Raw genomic sequence first — 20,573 nt, 5'->3', positions numbered from 1 at the left:
GAAATTGGTATTATGTTCTGTAAAGACTTGGTTCTCACCATGTTTCATAGTTTCAGAACTTAGCATTGACAGCATTGAATCTACATGGCTACAAAGTTCCCTTGTAAAATTCAGAAAGCACCAGTCTAAGGCAGTATTATACTGTGTAATGATGTTATTTTCTGTAAAGAATTTCTGATGATGTTTCCAAATTCAAACCTAAGCATTGACAGCTTTGAATCTACATAGTTGAAAAGTTGTCTGTAAAATAGCCTAAAGCAGAAATAAACCATGAAATGGTGTAACATTCTGTAAAGATTACTATATTTTGTAAAGATTTAGTATGGACTAGTTCTGATTATAAATGGTAGATATTAGACAAAGAGAAGTACCGGTATATAATAGTGGAGTAAGACTAAAACTAGAAGTATATCAACTAGAAACTACCAAATTATAACTGTTAAATTCTTAAAACACCAGCCTAAAGCACTATTAAACCATCAAATGGTGTTCTGTATAGACTTGGTATTGAATGATAAATGGTGAAAATCAGACAAGGAGGATATTAAAGGGGTATTCTGATTTTTTGAAAAAAAATTTCTTTATCAAAAACATCATAAATTATAGCTGAAAATATTTCTAAAGTATGCTATTTATATCTATGTGTGATCAAACTGAATTTGTTTTAAAAGGGTTAATTAAAAACAGAGAGTACTAATTGTTAATTAAGCAGTTTGACCTAGTTTTGGATTTATAATGGCTTGACCTACAAAAAAGCAAAACACTTTAAAGAATATGAAGACTATAAACTAAGAGAAGAAATGAGGTAAGATTATAAACTAAGAGAAGAAATGAGGTAAGATTATAAACTACTGTAAATAGATATATTATACTACAATAGATTGTTTGATTGACAAGTTCTGTCTACAGTGGAGTTCAATACTCAGGAGAGGGTACCACTGGAGTATTCCTGTTCCCCTATCCCTTCATTACAATAAATAATTTTACACACTAAAAAACACTAAGAATGAAATGGGTACTAATAGAGCAAACATTTTCAGTAGACCTAGTTTATAATAAATAGTTTTTTACATAAAAAAGGTGAATATTTTACCCAGTCTATGCTGTTGTCATTTTAACAAAATTTATTGCTTTCAAAAATTCTACAAAACTTTTGTCAAGTTTAAATTTTTTTATATAATATTTCACTACTCAAATAAATTTTAATAGTCAAATTTTTTAGAAACAAGGCCCAAACTTAAATAGCTTAAAAAAATGAGAACAAAACCATTTTAAATCCAAAATCACTTCAAACATAGAAAAAAAACACTTATTCCATAAACAATAACCCAAAAAATAACTCACTAGAAGTTGTGCCTGCATGCCTCTGTCTGTGCTTTCAAAATATTACTTAACTACAATGTCACAACCTGAATTTCCTAAATCTATCTGTTATAAACAGACAATAAATCTAATCCTTCATCTACAATTTGACAACTATCACTCCATATGGAAAGGTAAAAATTGTCTGTGACATAAACTCAACACAAACAATAAACACATCAGACATGAACGTTCTTTATTCCGAAGCAATATTTACCATAATCTGACAACAATCATAACTTTAGATTCAAACACTGACCACTGACAGTTTTTACACTTCCCACCTCCTTTCAACCTTCAATTGTTTGTTACAAAACTAGAAAACCTTTTTCACAACCTTTCAAGGGTCTGATATTCCATTTCATATTTCTATGTAGTTAGCACAATAATTATTCATTTCAAATTACGTTTAGCACCAGAAATACACAATACTAATCGGAGACAAAAACACAACAAAAGCACTAAAAACAAGTCACATAAAATCTCTAATGTGACTGTGTAAAAAATCACAAAAGAAGACTATTGATATTATTTATAATCCAAAGTATAATTATATCCTCACCCATTGTTACTACAGTATAAGATGTATGATATAAAAGGTTCTATGACACAATGAAGTATAAAATAAGGGCTGTTTGACAGGCTAGGACTGACTGACTGACTGACTGGTTGATGAAGTTAGTAATGAGTCATGCTGTAGTTAGACTAGTGAAAGAAATATTACTCTGTCTGACATAATACAACTCAAACTCCTTTTACACTCACTCTGTTTCCAGATCAATATTATTCTTCTCAATCTTTCTTTCTCTCTCATTCATTCATTTATTCACCAGTTTATTCATTCATTTATTTATTCACCAGTTCATTCATTCATTTATTTATTCACCAGTTTATTTATTAATTTCTTCACCAGTTCATTCATTCATTTATTTATTTCTTCACCAGTTTATTTATTCATTCATTCATTCATTTATTCACCAGTTTATTTATTAATTTATTTACCAGTTTATTTATTAATTTCTTCACCAGTTCATTCATTTATTTATTTCTTCACCAGTTTATTTATTCATTCATTCATTCATTTATTCACCAGTTTATTTATTAATTTATTTACCAGTTTATTTATTAATTTATTCACCAGTTTATTCATTCATTCACCAGTTTATTTATTCATTCATTCATTCATTTATTCACCAGTTTATTTATTAATTTATTTACCAGTTTATTTATTAATTTATTCACCAGTTTATTCATTCATTCACCAGTTTATTCCATCATTCATTCATTTATTGATTTTTCAATTATCTATTTTCAGCTTTCATTCCATCATTTATTTGTTTGTTCAATAAATTTTTATTCACCAGTTTCTTTGGTTCATCCATGTCTTTTCATATTTTTCCAGTTATTCATTTTTTATCAGATTTTACCATTTATTTTGTCCATTTTTTCTTTATATATTTATAAGTTTTCCATCTATTCATTTATTTTTTCAGTTTTAAATTGAATGAGTATTTAATTCTATTATTCAGCTCCTGAAACAAGCCAAGCCATGCAGTAACACTGAAGGGAAACATTGCCAACTGTTTAGCAAACTCCTTTTCCACTATAACTATCAAGGGACCTTCAATTAGCACAGCCTGTAATACACCGGGACTCATTGAATAATATAAATCTATAACTGAATACAGAGAGTCAGAATAAAATTGTCTTTAACGAGAATCAGGCTGTAGATAGGTCTGTAGCATCTCGAGAGGATTCTGTACAATATGATTCTCTATGAATATTTATATTGCCATTCTGAATAATAATTATAACATGATCTAACAGCTACCATCAATATTACTTATTATCAGGGATGTTGATTGGGTTGTATTAACCAGCAATGTCTGACTAGGACATCAATATCATCAAAATCTTGATCTTGTAACTACCATAAATATAACTTGTTATCAGGGATGTTGATTGGCTTGTAATAACCAGTCATATCTTACTAGAGCTCTGTATTTACCAGTCATGTCTGACTGGAATTCTAATATTTATAGCCATTTTAAATATTAATTATAACATTATAATCTAGTGGCTACCATAAATATCACAGCTGGTGATTGGGCTGTATTTACCAGTCACGTCTGATTACAGCTCCAAACGCCTGACTACAAATTCTGAAATCTCTGAGTGCCATTAGATTTTTTATCTCATTTTACTGCTTAGGTATTAGAGTGTGAGAGCTGCTTCAGGCTGACTCTTAGAAGCACTGGCACAGGCATGAGAATCCTTGAAGAGGATTCGAACCCACTGCACCTAATCGCCTTGCAGACAACAGTCCAACTCAATACAGACTGAGCTATTCAACTGCCACAAAAAGACAGTGTTCCAACTCACTACAGACTGAGCTATTCAACTGCCACAAAAAGACAGTGTTCCAACTCACTACAGACTGAGCTATTCAACAGCCACAAAAAGACAGTGTTCCAACTCAGCATTAGAGGAAAATATTGACGTTTAAAAAGGTTCCAAAGTTGTTAACCCCTTCAAGAAGATATTCATATAGCCTAGTGAATCAAGTTTGAACTTCTGCCTTACAAAAAAATAAATATTCAAAAATTGATCCAAACTGGATGTATTAGATCAAATATGGTATGCTAGGTGATAAATGTAAAACTCTTCGTAGCTATGGAGGTTTAATTGCAGCCTTCCAAACAGTATAAATATTGAAAATTGATTCAACATGGATATTTCAGTATGAGAACTAGTATGGTCTGCCATTGTGCCTATTTTTATGAAAAGTGGTGATTAATCCACTAAATAACTGGCCTGTCTGGAATCTAACTGCCTACCAATTGAGATTGTGATTGAAGTATTTCAGTCTCGATATAGCCAATTTGATTGATTTAATGTAATTATTGTAACAAGTCTGACAGTAACTTGATAACTTTCCATCAGACACATTGAAAGTTGTTATAAAAATACACTTTCATGCTGATTACACCTCAAACACTTGAAATTTTCAATCAATTTCTGACTAAAATACAACTTTATCTTTACCTCTGAGTATACAGAAATAACTGTTTTTAAATATATCAATTTTCCATTCATTTTCTTTAAAAGTTAGAAGTTTATCTTTCCCCCTAATACTGGTACAGCCTATGCAGAGTTACTGCTATGCCAATGTTCAATTAATTTATTACATGAGAATGGCCAGAAATATTTTAACATGGAAAAATCTGATTTTCTAGACTAATATACATACATCTCATATTGATTGATTGATTGATTGATTGATTGATTGATTGATTGATTGATTGGAAAATCTAGGAAATGCACTAAAAAAAACCCTCTAAAAATAACTTGACAATAAAAAAAAAAAGGTTTTTAATTGAAATAATCTCTTCTATTTAACAACAATAATTAATCTTAATTTGTGAAGGAGTATAATCTAATATTGTGATTTTACATACCAGTAGAGTCTTGTTTATTTAGGTATTTTATCTTATATTAGATGATGTGATATCAGTGAACTAGTAAATGATTTATAATGTTGACTATCTATGGTGTATGTGACTAATAAGCCATGAATGAAGTTGATCATTATTTAAGCAACTAGGGCTGGGTATCAATAACCAAATTCAGATAGATTATCGATGGCAGAATAATGATTAATAATCAAAATAATTCAATTGAAAAACCCTGTTAATATTAAATAAAAACATGCCAAAGTTCTTAATTTTATGGGTAATTTTTGCATCATTAAAGTACAGTATATTCTTGCTTTGATCAGTTATTATAGTTTATTGTGGGTATGTTATGTGCTGAAGGGAGCCTATGTGGAAGAGATTACTACTTGTTAACAGGTACAGTGGAGAAAATGTAACTTTGACATATAATCGATTATGAAATTTGATAATCGTTAATTGAAATTATAAATTCCTAGGGACGATAATCAATTATTTTGATCATTTTACCCAGCACTACAAGCAACACACATTTATAAAAAGTTAAAGACTGGAAATTGATGTTTAAAGAGGAATAATAATCAATCTGTAAGCATCAGAGTTTAAATATAAAAGGTGCTAATTAAATTACAAGATGTATCCTTAATCTTCAGCAATATTGTTTTCACATATTCTAAAAAACAGAAGATTTTATTAAATATAGGTCTATTCTTAATACTTGAGATTAACTAGTCTTATTTATAACAGTGTCAATGTAATTCAGTCAGTGATTATTTTAAGGAAAGTGGTGTGATAAATTAATTCAATGTATTGATTTGATCTTTGATGTTTAATGTACTGTTTATAGTTAATAGCCTACTGTATGTATAATAGAGGTTGAAATTGAAAAAGGGGGGAAACCACTTGTGGAGGAACAAGTAAATGGTGGAATTGAAAAGGGGAAAAACCCCTGTAACCCTTGTATTGTATAATAGAGGCTGAAATTGAAAAGAAGGGGAAACCCTTGTATTATATAGCAGGAAGGAAATTAAAAAAGGGCTAAACTACTGTAAGCCATGAAAACATAGCGTCATAAAAACACTTGCACAGTCATACAGCAAAGATTTATAGTAAAGCGGTCTGAATATTTAACTGGTTACTAAAATGTTTTGCAATAAAGGCTTCTGGATTCTCAGAACAGGACAGTAACAAACCAAAACGCTAATAAACTTTAATAGTCAAAACAAATTGTCACTCCAACCTTAAGCTTATGTCAGGAACGAGACCGTTAGCTTGATATGTTACCGTTATAACCAAATTTCTGTTACCAATTTGGTTAATCTGTCACTGTTTCGACTATCAAGATTTGTTACAGTTTTGGTTTGTTGCTGTATAAACTGGATACCTTATTTTGTACCCATAAACATGTTATATTTTGCTATATAGATAAGTAAGGGGGGAAGGTAGGTTTGAAAGTTATCATGTATATGTTATATTTTGCTATATAGATAAGTAAGGGGGGAAGGTAGGTTTGAGAGCCATCATATATATGTTATACAGATCATTATTAGTCAGTTCGAACCCACTCTACTTGAACTGTGAACTATGAATAGTGAACTGTCAGTTTGGACTCACTGCAGTTGGCTGTTGAAACATAAACACATTGAAATAACTAAATTCTCCTACCTTTATCCGATTTACTCGACATCTTGCTTGATTTCTGCACAGTTCAGTAATTTCTAAATATCCATGCCGAAATAAAAATCCTCAAAAATTGCTTCCTTCTTCTGAATTGAGGATTTAATTTCATAAAAACACTTCTTCAATTAAAAATCGGAAGCTGAACCACCATGTTGAGTAGTCTCTATTATCTAGTAATGACCTACTTTCTATATATTCCTCTTTAGTTTCAGTCTGATAAAATCGAGTCTACAGTCTGGCGGCTTTCATCAAAGAAATAGGGCGCGTGCTGATTGATAAATAAAGGGAGAGAAATCCATTTATCTACTTCTCTATATTTTGAAGTCGTGTCTTAAGAATGATGATTGAATTCATTGTCGATAACAAAACCCTTTCCAAATCCAGTTTATGGAACAATGATAATTCTATTTTAATAAAATGCTGAATGTTTTTAATTTATTTCGTTTGGTTGAAAATTTATCGGTTTAGAATTTTAGAAACCAAAATAATAATAAATCCCATAATGCAATAAATTGTTAGTTAGTCATTCAAGATGGCGTTACAGAAAGCTGTTCACGATAGTAAGCAAATATAAATTACCATAACTTCTTTCAGTTGCATGCATACGAATTATTTTCTGGTTCAACTTCTAAAGAAATGATTGAACTTTTAAACTTGAGCCTTGATTGTTGGTGATCCGTCCTATGAACTGGATATCGACACGAAACTTTTGAAAATGTCACGCCCTCATACGACATAAGTCATTTTGACATTTTCTGTAGTCCAGATTTTTGTAGTGTTCATATATTATGATATCACCTATAGGCCCTACACATCATCTGGTTTTGTTGAGGGTTTCAAGGTTTCAAGGTCTAAAAGCCTAACTCTCATCTGAATTAATATGTTTCCACAGTCCTCGACCACAATGTCAATGAGCTCAGTGTAATTGATTTTTTTCTGTCAATTATCAATCAAAATAAGATTTTCAATTGTTTGCCATGAGTTTTAGAATGTCTGCCCTCCTAGAGATTTCTGGTAAATATGACCCAATTAAATTAGGTGATGGATATATTGTAATACTTTAATATCCAAATACACATTCCGAATAGGTAGTCAAAAACAATAAACAATATGATGGAGGTCTAGAAGAATAAATCGCTTACCATAGACCCTGGGTTCCCAACCATCCCGGGTTGTGAAGCATTTTTCCTGTAGTCACGCTGAGTGGTGTTGATCAGCACATTATAAAGCTTAAAACAGACGAGAAAACGCAAAACTTTAGGCTTTGTTTTTACTTTGATAGTAAGTATTAAGCTAGTCTAATAGTAACAGTGATTAATTTTGTTTCTGTTTTTTGAATTGCAGAGATTATGGCAGATGTCATCCTGGCAGCCAGAAAAACAAGTGAATGGAAAGTTTTGATTGTAGATCAACTGAGTATGAGGATGATTTCAGCTTGTTGTAAAATGCATGAAATCATGGGACAGGGTGTGACATGTAAGTATAAATTCTGTCCTCTTCACTATGGTCAAGGTACGTAGTATGTTTTCACAAGAAAGTGGGTCATTGCAGTCAAGGTATAATGTGAAGACTGATTACTTTTACCAATGTGAAGATGTAATTCTGTGCTCTGAAGACATGTTAACTCATTTTTGTAATGTATGAATTAATGGATTCCATTTGTAAATGCAGGACAGTAAAATTCTCTTTACTACTGGTATGCTTGAGAAACTGGAATCAGAATCAGCTAATCACTGCTGAATAACTGAATTAGACTGGCAAACGCACTATAATTACTATTAGTACTGTAGCGGATGAAACTGTATTGATAACTCAATTGTCTTACTTCACTAGCGTGCCACCTAGTGTTTGACTCAATAGTGTTGGTACTTCATATAATGAAACAAACTGCTACAAACAGACAGGTCAATATCATTTTTCAAATAGTACATCAGATGCCCTGTTCATCTACAATTAAATCAAACCAACTGTTTTGTCAAGTGGTTTGTATATCTATAACTATGTTGTTTTTATTGTAGTGGTAGAAGATATCAATAAAAGAAGAGAACCATTACAATTATTAGATGCTATTTATCTTATTACTCCTTCAGAAAAGGTAGGATTTAAAATTTTCAGATTATAATTAGGTCTGGAGCCTTTAAAATGATACTGCATTGTTTATATATATTATTACATCAGAATAATAATAAGTGAGTAGGAAAAGTTTAGTCATCCACGTATTCTCGAAATGTCCTAGATTCTGATCTTCTAACAATGATTCTAGGACATCCTAGCGCTAAGATCTTTTCGAGAATACGGGGCCAGATGTAGATGTTTAAGAGCCACATACATTTTGGTTTCAATTCTTCAACCATAATCTTGTAGATAGCTTTATCTGAATGAATTAATTGTGAATTCATTATTTGTAGGTCTTTCCACTAATAAGTGTTCTCATGAAATACAATTTGTTATATACATATATTAATACATAGGAAATTCTTTGGCTATGGGTAATGATTTATCAGTTTATTTAGTTATTTTCAAACTTGTAATTTCAGTCAATCCGAGCTTTAATAGCTGATTTCCAGAATCCTAATAATACCATGTATAAATGTGCTCATGTTTTCTTCACTGAAGGTAAATATAACTGTTTTATATAGATAGGTAGTGTCCAAATCTTGGAATTCGATTCCTTTCTAGTTTTTTCCTCTAGCTAAAACTAAACTAATTTCCACTCTTCAACACTTGTGATATTTCTACTGTGTCCTATCTTTATATTACTGAATAGGCTTGGTTTAAATAAAGATTATAATAATTATGATTTCTGTGTTTTATTTACAGCCTGTCCTGATGAGTTATTCAATGAACTATGTAAATCTACGTCTGGTAAATTTATAAAAACATTAAAAGAAATCAATATTGCTTTTCTACCGTATGAATCACAGGTAAGCTATATATAGTATCTGTTATCTTGACCTACAGGGCCTTCTTTACTGCATTGCCAAGCAAGTATTTATAGAAATGCTTCAAAGGGCAGCTATTATTAACCTTATCTATCTCCTGCATTGTAACAAACTTGTTTTCACTTGAAATTTAAGGCCCTAAAAATCCTGAAAATTTTTAAATACCTTATAAAACATAGATTATATTTGTGATTTCAGGTGTATTTTATTTTATAAACCATGATCTGTTTTTGTTTTTCAGGTGTATTCTTTAGATTCACCGATAACATTTCAGTTTTATTACAATCCTAATAGACTGATGAATAGAGCTATGAATCTAGAGAGATGTGCTGAACAGATAGCCACACTGTGTGCTACACTAGGAGAGTATCCTGCTGTCAGATATAGAAGGTAAGGTTTTATATATTTTCTCGTTTACTTGACCAAACTTTAAGTTAAAGGGATTATAAAGAGGTTTTCTTAACTTTGTATGTGTATCGGGGATACTGATAACATTGATTTGCAGCATTTCAATTTTCAATCAGACGTCTGTAGGTTTTGCGATTTCACTAAAACTAAGTGTTTGATGAAGTCATTGATCGCAAAAAACTGCCTTTTGAATATTTACTTAGTTTTAGGGATTTATTAATATGATATATACATTGGATGATAAATAAATAAGCTGGTTTCGTATTGACAATGATGTAGGGGATTAGTGAAAATTTGAATCGGTTTAAAAACAACTCTGTGTGCTACTGGTTGGTCAAGTTTGACATCTTTGACAATAGTGATTCTATTGCTTAGTTGAATATGTAATTGTGATAACTTTTAATTGTAAAATTGTTTAATTACAGTGATTTTGATCGTAATGCTGAGTTTTCTCAACTCATTCAACAGAAATTAGATGCCTATAGAGCTGATGATCATACTATGGGAGAGGTACGCTAATTTCTATTTCTTTATCTTCAAGACAGAAACTTTCAAAGTTGAAATTTAGATTGGGAGGTAACTAACTATAAAGATTAATTCTTCAAATTTATTTATCCTAAACATGTTAAATTACAGTAAAAATGGTTGATATTTTCAGGGTCATCAGAAAGATCGTAGTGTATTGTTGATATTAGACCGAGGTTTTGATCCTGTATCACCATTATTACATGAACTTACTTTTCAAGCTATGTCTTATGATTTATTACCTATTGATAATGATGTTTACAAGTAAGTCAAGAATTACTGCCCTTGTTTATACTAAGTTAGTGATACATGTTTTCGGCACCCTACAGAACACAATTTATATACATTGGATGATAAATAAATAAGCTGGTTTCGTATTGACAATGATGTAGGGGATTAGTGAAAATTTGAATCAGTTTAAAAACAACTCTGTGTGCTACTGGTTGGTCAAGTTTGACAATTGGCTAATAAACTTATGGAAGACCAGAAAGTTTTCTAGTGACACATGGCGTTGTACTTTCTGTCTTTAAATCATAAAAGCTGTAAAACAGTAGGACATATAGCCCGAAAGTTTATTTTGTTATGTTTAATTCTAGATATAAGAGGTAAGGAAAAGACTTCAATATATTTTTTATGTTATATTTATAGATATGAAAGTGCTACAGGACAAGACGTAGCTGAAAAAGAAGTGTTATTAGATGATAATGATGAATTGTGGCAAGAATTACGACATCAACATATTGCTGTTGTTTCTCAGTATGTACACTTTTCTTATCTTTATATTGAAGAGTTGTATAGGTCTCACGTAGAAAACTAATATATTTGAACAGCATATTATTAGTCCTATTAAAATATTTCTGTGTTTTATTTATTTTTAAGCAAGTCTTAAATAGAAATCAATAAAGTTTTGACTACATTATAAACATAAGCTTCTTTTTTTATAAGAAAAATGAATTAAAGTTTACAATTTCTGAAAACATAGCCAATGATGACTGGTTTGAAATAAGACACCTAAGGTCTATGCTAAAGATTCAGGCTATGTACAAAGTAGGAAAGTAGCCTTAGAGTTTTTGTATATGGTGAATTTGTAAAATTTGACTAGCTTTACGAATGTTTATATATTTTCACAGACAAGTTACGAAGAAACTGAAACAGTTTGCGGTTGATAAAAAGATGTCGAATACGGAGAAATCTAACATGAGAGATTTGTCTCAGATGTTGAAAAAGATGCCCCAATATCGTAAAGAATTAAATAAATATTCTACTCATCTCCATCTAGCAGAAGATTGTATGAGACAATACCAGAAACATACTGATAAACTCTGTAAAGTTGAACAGGTAATTTTATAATTTATTGATAATCCTTGATATTTAGGGGTACAGATTACATTAGATAATGCAATTTTATGGTATACTTTTACTGATAGTTTTATTGTACACAACGTTTCAACAATTTACATTGTCATCATCAGTTTATATGGTATACTACTCCTGAGTTTTATTGTACACAATGTTTCAACAATTTACATTGTCATCATCAGTTTATATGGTATACTACTCCTGGGTTTTATTGTACACAACGTTTCAACAATTTACATTGTTATCATCAGTTTATATAGTATACTACTTCTGAGTTTTATTGTACACAATGTTTCAACAATTTACATTGTCACCATCAATTTAATTGGTATACTACTCCTGGGTTTTATTGTACACAACGTTTCAACAATTTACATTGTCATCATCAGTTTATATGATATACTACTCCCTGGTTTTATTGTACACAATGTTTCAACAATTTACATTGTCATCATCAGTTTATATGATATACTACTCCTGAGTTTTATTGTACACAATGTTTCAACAATTTACATTGTCATCATCAGTTTATATGATATACTACTCCTGAGTTTTATTGTACACAATGTTTCAACAATTTACATTGTCATCATCAGTTTATATGGTATACTACTCCTGAGTTTTATTGTACACAATGTTTCTACAATTTACATTGTCATCATCAGTTTATATGGTATACTACTCCTGAGTTTTATTGTACACAACGTTTCAACAATTTACATTGTCATCATCAGTTTATATAGTATACTACTCCTGAGTTTTATTGTACACAACGTTTCAACAATTTACATTGTCATCATCAGTTTATATAGTATACTACTCCTGAGTTTTATTGTACACAACGTTTCAACAATTTACATTGTCATCATCAGTTTATATGGTATACTACTCCTGAGTTTTATTGTACACAACGTTTCAACAATTTACATTGATGACAATGTAAATTGTTGAAACATTGTTTGTGTACAATTAAACCAAAGAGTAGTATAACTTTATAGTTATGTTTTGTTATTTAATTTGATGTATGGTTAAATGATAGCCAATATAAACACCTCTTAATTATTATAATATGATCTCTTCTAAATATGCCTTTATTGTTTCATATTGATGTATAAAAACATGTGGCCTGTAGGTTGTTTGTTAATGATTGCTGTCTACATAAAAGCATGGTATACTTAAGGAACTAGAAATGGAAGCAGATGATTAAGTATTGTTTTGTAAGCAATGATTTATTCTTTAGGATCTAGCTATGGGAGCCGATGCGGAGGGTGAAAAGATAAAAGATCACATGAGAAACATCGTGCCGATATTATTAGATCAGAACGTGACAGCGTATGATAAAATACGAATCATTCTGTTATATATTATACATAAAGGAGGTAGGAATAATTACAACTTGTATATAATAGATACAGGTCATTATTACTTTAATCAATGAATATTTTGATAATATTTCTCAGGCATCTTACCTAACCTATATTGATATTGAGTATTTCTATATACCTTTATGAATGAAAATGTAGACAGCAGATACTTTTTATTGAAATGCTGATGTTTTTTTTTATTTCTATGGTTATTCTGCTATTGTTATCAGATATTCCTCATCTACTTCCCAATATCTACTACTTGCTTCCAATGATCAGAAAGGATGGGTGTAAAACTCCATTAATTTTTTCATTTTATACTTATTACTCCTAAAGCTAAGATTCCATATACGCGTCATGCGGATCTGTCATGTGTCATCCGGTAAAAATGGAAATGGTTGGTTTAAGATGGTATGATTCCATATATGTGGAAGCGGTATCCGTCAAATGGTCTCTGTCTTGCGTCAAAAATTTTTTTGATGCATCCGGACGCCTTTCCACGCAGAAATCTCCCGTGACGTGACGTATTTTGTGGGAATTCCCTGTCTTTTTTATGCACCAAAGCATCCATCTGTCTAGAAGTCCGCGCGTCAAAGGAAAGATAACGCATAAGCTTACGTTTTAACGCACATATGGAATCATATTTGACGCATGACGGATCCGCAAGGGCCATTTATGTCTGCATGACGCGTATATGGAATCTTAGCTTAACTGATAGTTTCTGTGAGAAGAAGTTATCTTGCTTTTTTTCAATATATTCATGAATTTAAATCATGTACATTGAAAACTTTGGAAATATATATTTCTATTGTATATTTGACTAGGTATTTCTGAAGAGAATTTAGCTAAATTAGTTCAACATGCCCAGATCCCAGGAGAAGAGAAATGTATTTTGTCTAACATGCAGAATCTTGGTGTCCCTATTATACAAGATGTAAGTCCAGTTTATTTTTAAATTTTACTTTTATTTTTCATCTTACAATTTTCAAGTTTGAATTATTTTTCTTAGTTATTTTATTCTCTCATTGTTTTTAAGAATCTGTTTGTATAAAAAGGGGCCACTCGATTGATGAATTCTGTGCGTTCAGGATTTATAGAATCAACAGAAAGATCAATAAAACAAGTTGAAACACAGTTCAGAATGCGTTCTTGGTGTGCCGAAAAAAATAGTAGGTGCAGATAGAATTCAAAATGGCACAGAAGGAAATAGACGGAGAAAGTGTAAATGTGACATATTCCGCTTCCATACCGTTTGATTGAGGTCAGAATTGGAACAGACGGAACCTGTTCAGAACTCACCAATCGAGTGCCACCAAAAATGCTTCATGACTTTCGAAAAATTAGATTCAGTGACACAAAATTTGAATTTACTCTTCTGCTTCCATTTCTAATATTGTCCAGTTGAACCTAACTTTTATAGAAAATCCATTTTTGATCAATTTTCCCTTTTTTTCATTTTTACTTGCATAATGAGAAATCTTTTTTATCTTTCTTGTATTTTACCTAAAATTGCACCCAACCTTGCATTTTTACTATTTGCAATATTTCAACTTCTGAATGAATATTTCTGTTTTTTATCTAATTTGAAGAAAAACAAACTGATCTAGAAATATCCTCACTGCTTGAAGTTTGAATTTCTCATTTTTAACTATTTTTTCTGAATGATGTCTTCTGCTTTGAAATAAATTTTGCACCTTTCCACCCTTCTGTTTGCACTTGGACTCGTCTATTACAGGACAATGCTAGCTATGGAACGTTTCAATCAAACTTCACTCAGGTGAGATAGGTCGCAACCTTCAACCTACTAGCTCTGCCTACGTCATTTTAATACATGACCTTATTTTGTTGGCTTTTCGTTTATTTTGACTCCCTTTTTTTCATTTTATTTTTTCTTATTACTCAAATTTTTGCAATTTTCTTGCAAAGTCTGTAAATATATTTGATTTTTGTAGGTATTTTTAAGAAATAAGATACATTAGGTATTTTCTAAATGATGCTTAGGTAGGAGGAGCTTTGCTTCCAGAGACGTCCCATCTTTTCATATCACTCTAGATATACACTAGTTTCACTCTAATGTTTTTTGACCTAGGTATTATTATGATTACGGAGGGAAACTTTCTGTTTTTGAGATAGATATATCTGGGATAGTTTGGCAATTCAGTGGCTTTCGGCTAGTCTCTTTTTCTGGTGTAGGAAATCACATGAGGTGTTTTCAAATGAAGCTTCGAGAGATCTTATTGATCATTTATTAGACTTTGCCGTTTCTAGAAATTAGTAGAAAAATCTGGTAGAAAAGTCTCTCTGGATAATGAAAAAGGTCTACAATGAATTTTGAATTTTCCCTGTGAAGTTATTCCTTATGATGCAGGGTAGGGTAATGTTATTTCAGGGGACAGGGGACACTTAAAGGGATTCTATATTTCTTGTTTAAATGAACAATCATTTGAACTCTCTAAGTAGAAAATTGTTGTGTATTTGGAGAAGGTCTCTAGGTTATGGAAGACTATTTAATATTTTATCTTAGCATGGAGTCTTGTCTAGAAAATATATATTTTTGTAAAAAAAATCAGTTTTTGTCATTTTTGCAAATATTTGCATGTGTACATTTTATTGTTAGACAATTTGCTGATAATTTACAGACAGACATAAATAGAATTAATTCAAAGCTTTTAGCTGGCTTATGATTCTTTTTGAAAAAATTGCCCTGAAGAACGCATTACTAAAATCAACTAATTTCAATAATTATCTACAGACAAAAACTACACAGACCTACACAGAAAATAGTTAGTTCTCATTTACAACTTAATCTAGTCTAAACTAATGTTGTTTTTCATCAAAATATTAATAAATAAAAACTATGACTTAACTTTTATAAAAAGAAGAAATAGGAAAATCAAAAAAACAAACGTCCCGATTTTTTAATATTAGTCTAAGTCTGAAAATTGACGTGTTGTTATTGAGTTGACGTAATTGTGGTATATACAATTTAACTCTGATAAGATGAATAAAAATTTAACAAGGGCTGATATAAGTTGTTTTTAATGTTGAATTTTGCAGGGAAGTCGCCGGAAGCCACCTCAACCCTATATACCTAGCAATCGTAAAATACGAGCTCAAGAACATCAGTATCAAATGTCACGTTGGACACCTTATCTTAAAGATATTCTAGAGGTAAGTTTAAGTTATTTTAATTCCTGAAGACAACAGGAGAAACACGTCGAAACATTGTATAAAACTTTAACCAGTGATTGTTATTCCATAAAGCTGTGTCTAAATATTATAGTTTTCTTTACTAAATGACATTTAAAGAAATTCAAACTTTTACAAATTAACATTTGATATTATCATACATCACTCTGAGAAATTTCATATACTACTGTATATACTCACTCTCTGATATTATTAGAATTATCAACTATGAACACAATCAAAATGAAGAGATGTGCTTATGTTTGTATTTCTATCAATGTATCCAATCTAAAACTTTCAGTGCTTTTTTTAAGCTGATATTTCAATTCACTATAAAACTTCTAACTTTAAAAATGTGAATTATCAACAAAACTATTAAAACAGTAAGAGTATAATTTATAAATGATATTTAGAAGTAGATAGAGTATTCAATGAATAAGAACACTATTATAGATATACAGTAAGAGAATGTAGTAAATTATGTTTTAATGATAAGAATGAAATGATATTTGTAGGATATTGTAGAAGATAAACTAGATGTTAAACATTTTCCCTATCTATCAGGAGGAGCTGCTAGAACAACTTACATGTCATCTCTACCTAGGAGGTAAATATATCTTAATTTATCTTAATATATCTTAATTTATCTTAATATATCTTGATTTATCTTAATGTATCTTGATTTATATTAATATATCTTGATTTATCTTAATGTATCTTGATTTATCTTAATATATCTTGATTTATCTTAATATATATTAATTTATCTTGATTTATCTTAATATATCTTGATTTATCTTAATATATCTTGATTTATCTTAATGTATCTTGATTTATCTTAATATATCTTGATTTATCTTAATATATCTTGATTTATCTTAATGTATCTTGATTTATCTTGATTTATCTTAATATATCTTGATTTATCTTAATGTATCTTGATTTATCTTAATATATCTTGATTTATCTTAATATGTCTTGATTTATCTTAATGTATCTTAATTTATCTTAATATATCTTAATATATCTTAATTTATCTTACTTTATCTTGATTTATCTTAAAATATCTTAATTTATCTTAAAATATCTTAATTTATCTTAATATATCTTAATATATATCTTATAGAGAATCTAGAAAACATGAACTTGGCAAATCTGAACACTGTAAATAGGAGCTAGAAGTGTCTCTTATACACAGACAAACCTTATAGGTTTTTTCAAAACAATTTATGTTAGCTTACGTAAGGGATAGAGGTAAACCTGAGATCTTGTATGCCAGTCTGTCTTGTTAGACCCTTTGATGAATGGAAATATAGAGATTATCTTATCTTATTAATCTTAATAATTATTCATAGATATAAGACTTCCGGAAATGGGTGGCAGATTCATTTCTTTTCTGAATTAGACGCTTCGCATCCTACGCTTCACAAAAGTTCTTGAAATGAATTTAATGGTCACTTACATCTTTACATCTCTGGTTATTTTATCAAATTATATTTCAGTGTACGTTTTGGACATTGGCATAAAGAAAAAGGTCAATCCAGTGCTAGAAACGTTCCTAGAATTATTATATTTGGTATTGGGGGAATCACCTACTCTGAAATGAGGGTAGCATATGAAGTTACTCATGCTGTTAAGAATTGGGAAGTTTTGATAGGTATGTACTTGTAAACTTTATATAATGTTAAAATCAAATTTCCCTCACTATACACTGTTACGACTATAGCCCAAAAATTCTCATGCTAAATCAGAAAAGTAGGGTGTTAAACTGTGTTTGCTTTCATTAAAGGATATTCTAAGATATGAAAGAAACATGCACACCTTTTCATTTATCCATCCATTAATTCATTTATAAAACCATTCAATCATCCATCCATTCATTCATTCATTCATTCATTCATTCATTCATTCATTCATTCAATCATCCATCCATCCATTCATTCATTCATTCATTCATTCATCCATTCATTCATTCATTCATTCATTATGTTATTCATCCATCCATCCACTCATTCATTCATCCATCCATCCTTCAATCCATCCATTCACTAGTGTCGGTGACCTATTTTATTGTCTTATAATTTCAGGTGGAACCCATGTTCTGACACCAGAAGGGTTTTTAGGAGATTTGAGAGATTTGGGGAGTTCGTCTTAAAGTGATATTTTAACCTTGTAGACTACAAGTTGTAGTCTATTCCAGTATATAGTAGAAGATAGAGAAACTATAATCTATTATTTCAAACTTTTCAGTCTTGTTCTAGTGTTTGTTTATAGAAATATTCTCAAAATATCAAATATATTGCTTGTTTACATCTTTGTACCAAAGTTTGATTCTATCAGTTAACACTGACGTAATAATAGTTAACCAATAATTTAACTTTCATATTTATTATCAATGATATAGATCACAATTTTCATTGGTTATCTACATGTTAGTGTTTGAAAAAGTTGGTAGAATTATAGCAGGTATATAAAACAATAATTTGATTAGCTCACAGTGTTATCAACTCACTATTTTCATCTATTATAACTTGTTATTATTATAGTGTAATGTTAAATATCTCTATATGTGTCATTATATTATAATATTACTACTAGTATCATCTTTAGCTTATTATTTATTTCATTGTCTCACTACAGACTGCTTGCTGGTATATCATCACTGTTTAAATAATTTCAATCTTCTATATTAAGAGAATAGAAATGTTATAATAAAAAAAATAAAGCAAAGAACATTATGTTATGTAGCAGTTGCAGAGCCTAAGGAGGGGCAGATGTGACAGCCGCCGCCCCGAAAGCATGTTTTTCGGGCAAAAATCTCATAACTAGGTTAAGGATTTGGGCAATCTCAGATATCTGGCCCCCTCTCAGACGTAAACCTGGTTCCACCACTGTTATGTAGATTTATTAACATTTAAATAACACTGAATGTTTAATATTTAATACACTGGGTCACATTCAAAACATTAACTGGGACAGTCCAATTTATTATGAGGTAGTATAAATAGCTATTGATACTATACAAACCAGATTAATATTGTATTTATTACTACTTCTCTTACCTCAAAATAAAATAGACTCTTTATATTATTTGTATGGAATTATGGATGTGGACATGTTTGTGACATCTTTGCTTGTTCCTATATTTTTTTATAGTTTTCAATGTGTTATTATTATTGTGATATTGCTGATTATTAATTAATTACATTCCTAATGATGAGGGATCAAGAGATTTTTGTTAAGTAGAAATATTTCTATACATCTTGGTCTGATTCTAAACATAAACAAAGTCTACTTTAATTATAGAGAAGTATAAGTAATAATCAACAGAATACAAGTCTGACTTGTATAGTTTCTATTTAATCAAGATGTGTAAAAAATATCTCTGCTCTAGAACAAAACTCTATAACTCAGGAACTTCTGACAAGTTATACAATCTGACAACTTTCAAGCTAATTCAGAATTTCAAAGTGATCAAGGCTATAATAAAATGAACATTATGCTATCATAATGGCAATGCAAATATTTTCACATCATTTCAAGATAGGAAATTGAAGAAAAATCTTAAAAATCCTCAGACAAACTAAAAAAAAACTGAAAAATTAAACCCAAAATACAGATTTGTGTTTGAACATTGAAGTATAATTTATAGAGTATCTGTGTTTTATTATCTCCCAGTGCAATATTATATTGTTATTGTATGATAGCTCGTCTGTTTGTCTGTTTGTTTTGTGTATTGATTATTACCGAGAGCTTTAACTAGATATATATTTATATCAAACACTGCTCTTCTCATTGTATTCAAAACTAAAGATGAGAAATCATCTTATTGTATGGCACTTAACAATTTATCCTTCTTGTTTGAGTTAGTTAGTGTTATCTAGAGACAGATAATGTATAATTTTGTTTATTTTATGTAAATATAAGAATCTTGTTTTAAATTTTGTTTTTTATTTAATTTGTTCTCACATTGCCATTCTGATTGTAGTTATAGATTGTAGATTGTATCTTGTTATTCTTTCACCTACAGATACAGGGTGTCAAACTGGACCTTACACTATAGTGATCACCAGTTGTGTATGGTTGTGAATAAATAAAGCGGTCATAAGTTTCAAACACAACTCTCATGTTACTGAGTTGTGAGTTATGTTCACAACTCATGATCACTTTCATTATTCACAACCATTCACAACTAGTAATAGTTATAGTGTAAGGGCTCCTTTAATATTCATTTTCTTTAGTTTTAAACCCAGTTTCTCTATATCTATGATTCAGGTTTATAACTTAAATTA

At 30.2% G+C, this 20,573-nt stretch overlaps 1 protein-coding gene across 1 annotated transcript; it reads left to right on the top strand.

Annotated features, from left to right (window-relative positions):
• Window positions 1-7,026: 7,026 nt before the first annotated feature.
• Window positions 7,027-19,478, top strand: LOTGIDRAFT_237771 (hypothetical protein; the record flags this gene model as incomplete). Its single annotated transcript, XM_009047792.1, has 17 exons — window positions 7,027-7,054; window positions 7,839-7,970; window positions 8,513-8,589; window positions 9,032-9,110; window positions 9,315-9,418; window positions 9,678-9,826; window positions 10,270-10,354; window positions 10,503-10,633; window positions 11,018-11,125; window positions 11,500-11,707; window positions 12,969-13,107; window positions 13,917-14,026; window positions 14,828-14,869; window positions 16,150-16,263; window positions 16,797-16,888; window positions 17,784-17,938; window positions 18,369-19,478. The coding sequence occupies 17 exons, from the start codon at window positions 7,027-7,029 to the stop codon at window positions 18,434-18,436; spliced, it is 1,821 nt and encodes a 606-aa protein (XP_009046040.1). The 3' UTR covers window positions 18,437-19,478.
• Window positions 19,479-20,573: the final 1,095 nt, after the last annotated feature.

The sequence above is a fragment of the Lottia gigantea genome (assembly GCF_000327385.1).
Source record: "Lottia gigantea unplaced genomic scaffold LOTGIsca_117, whole genome shotgun sequence".
Taxonomy (NCBI): Eukaryota; Metazoa; Mollusca; class Gastropoda; family Lottiidae; genus Lottia; species Lottia gigantea.
This window is presented reverse-complemented; position numbering and strand designations above follow the sequence as displayed.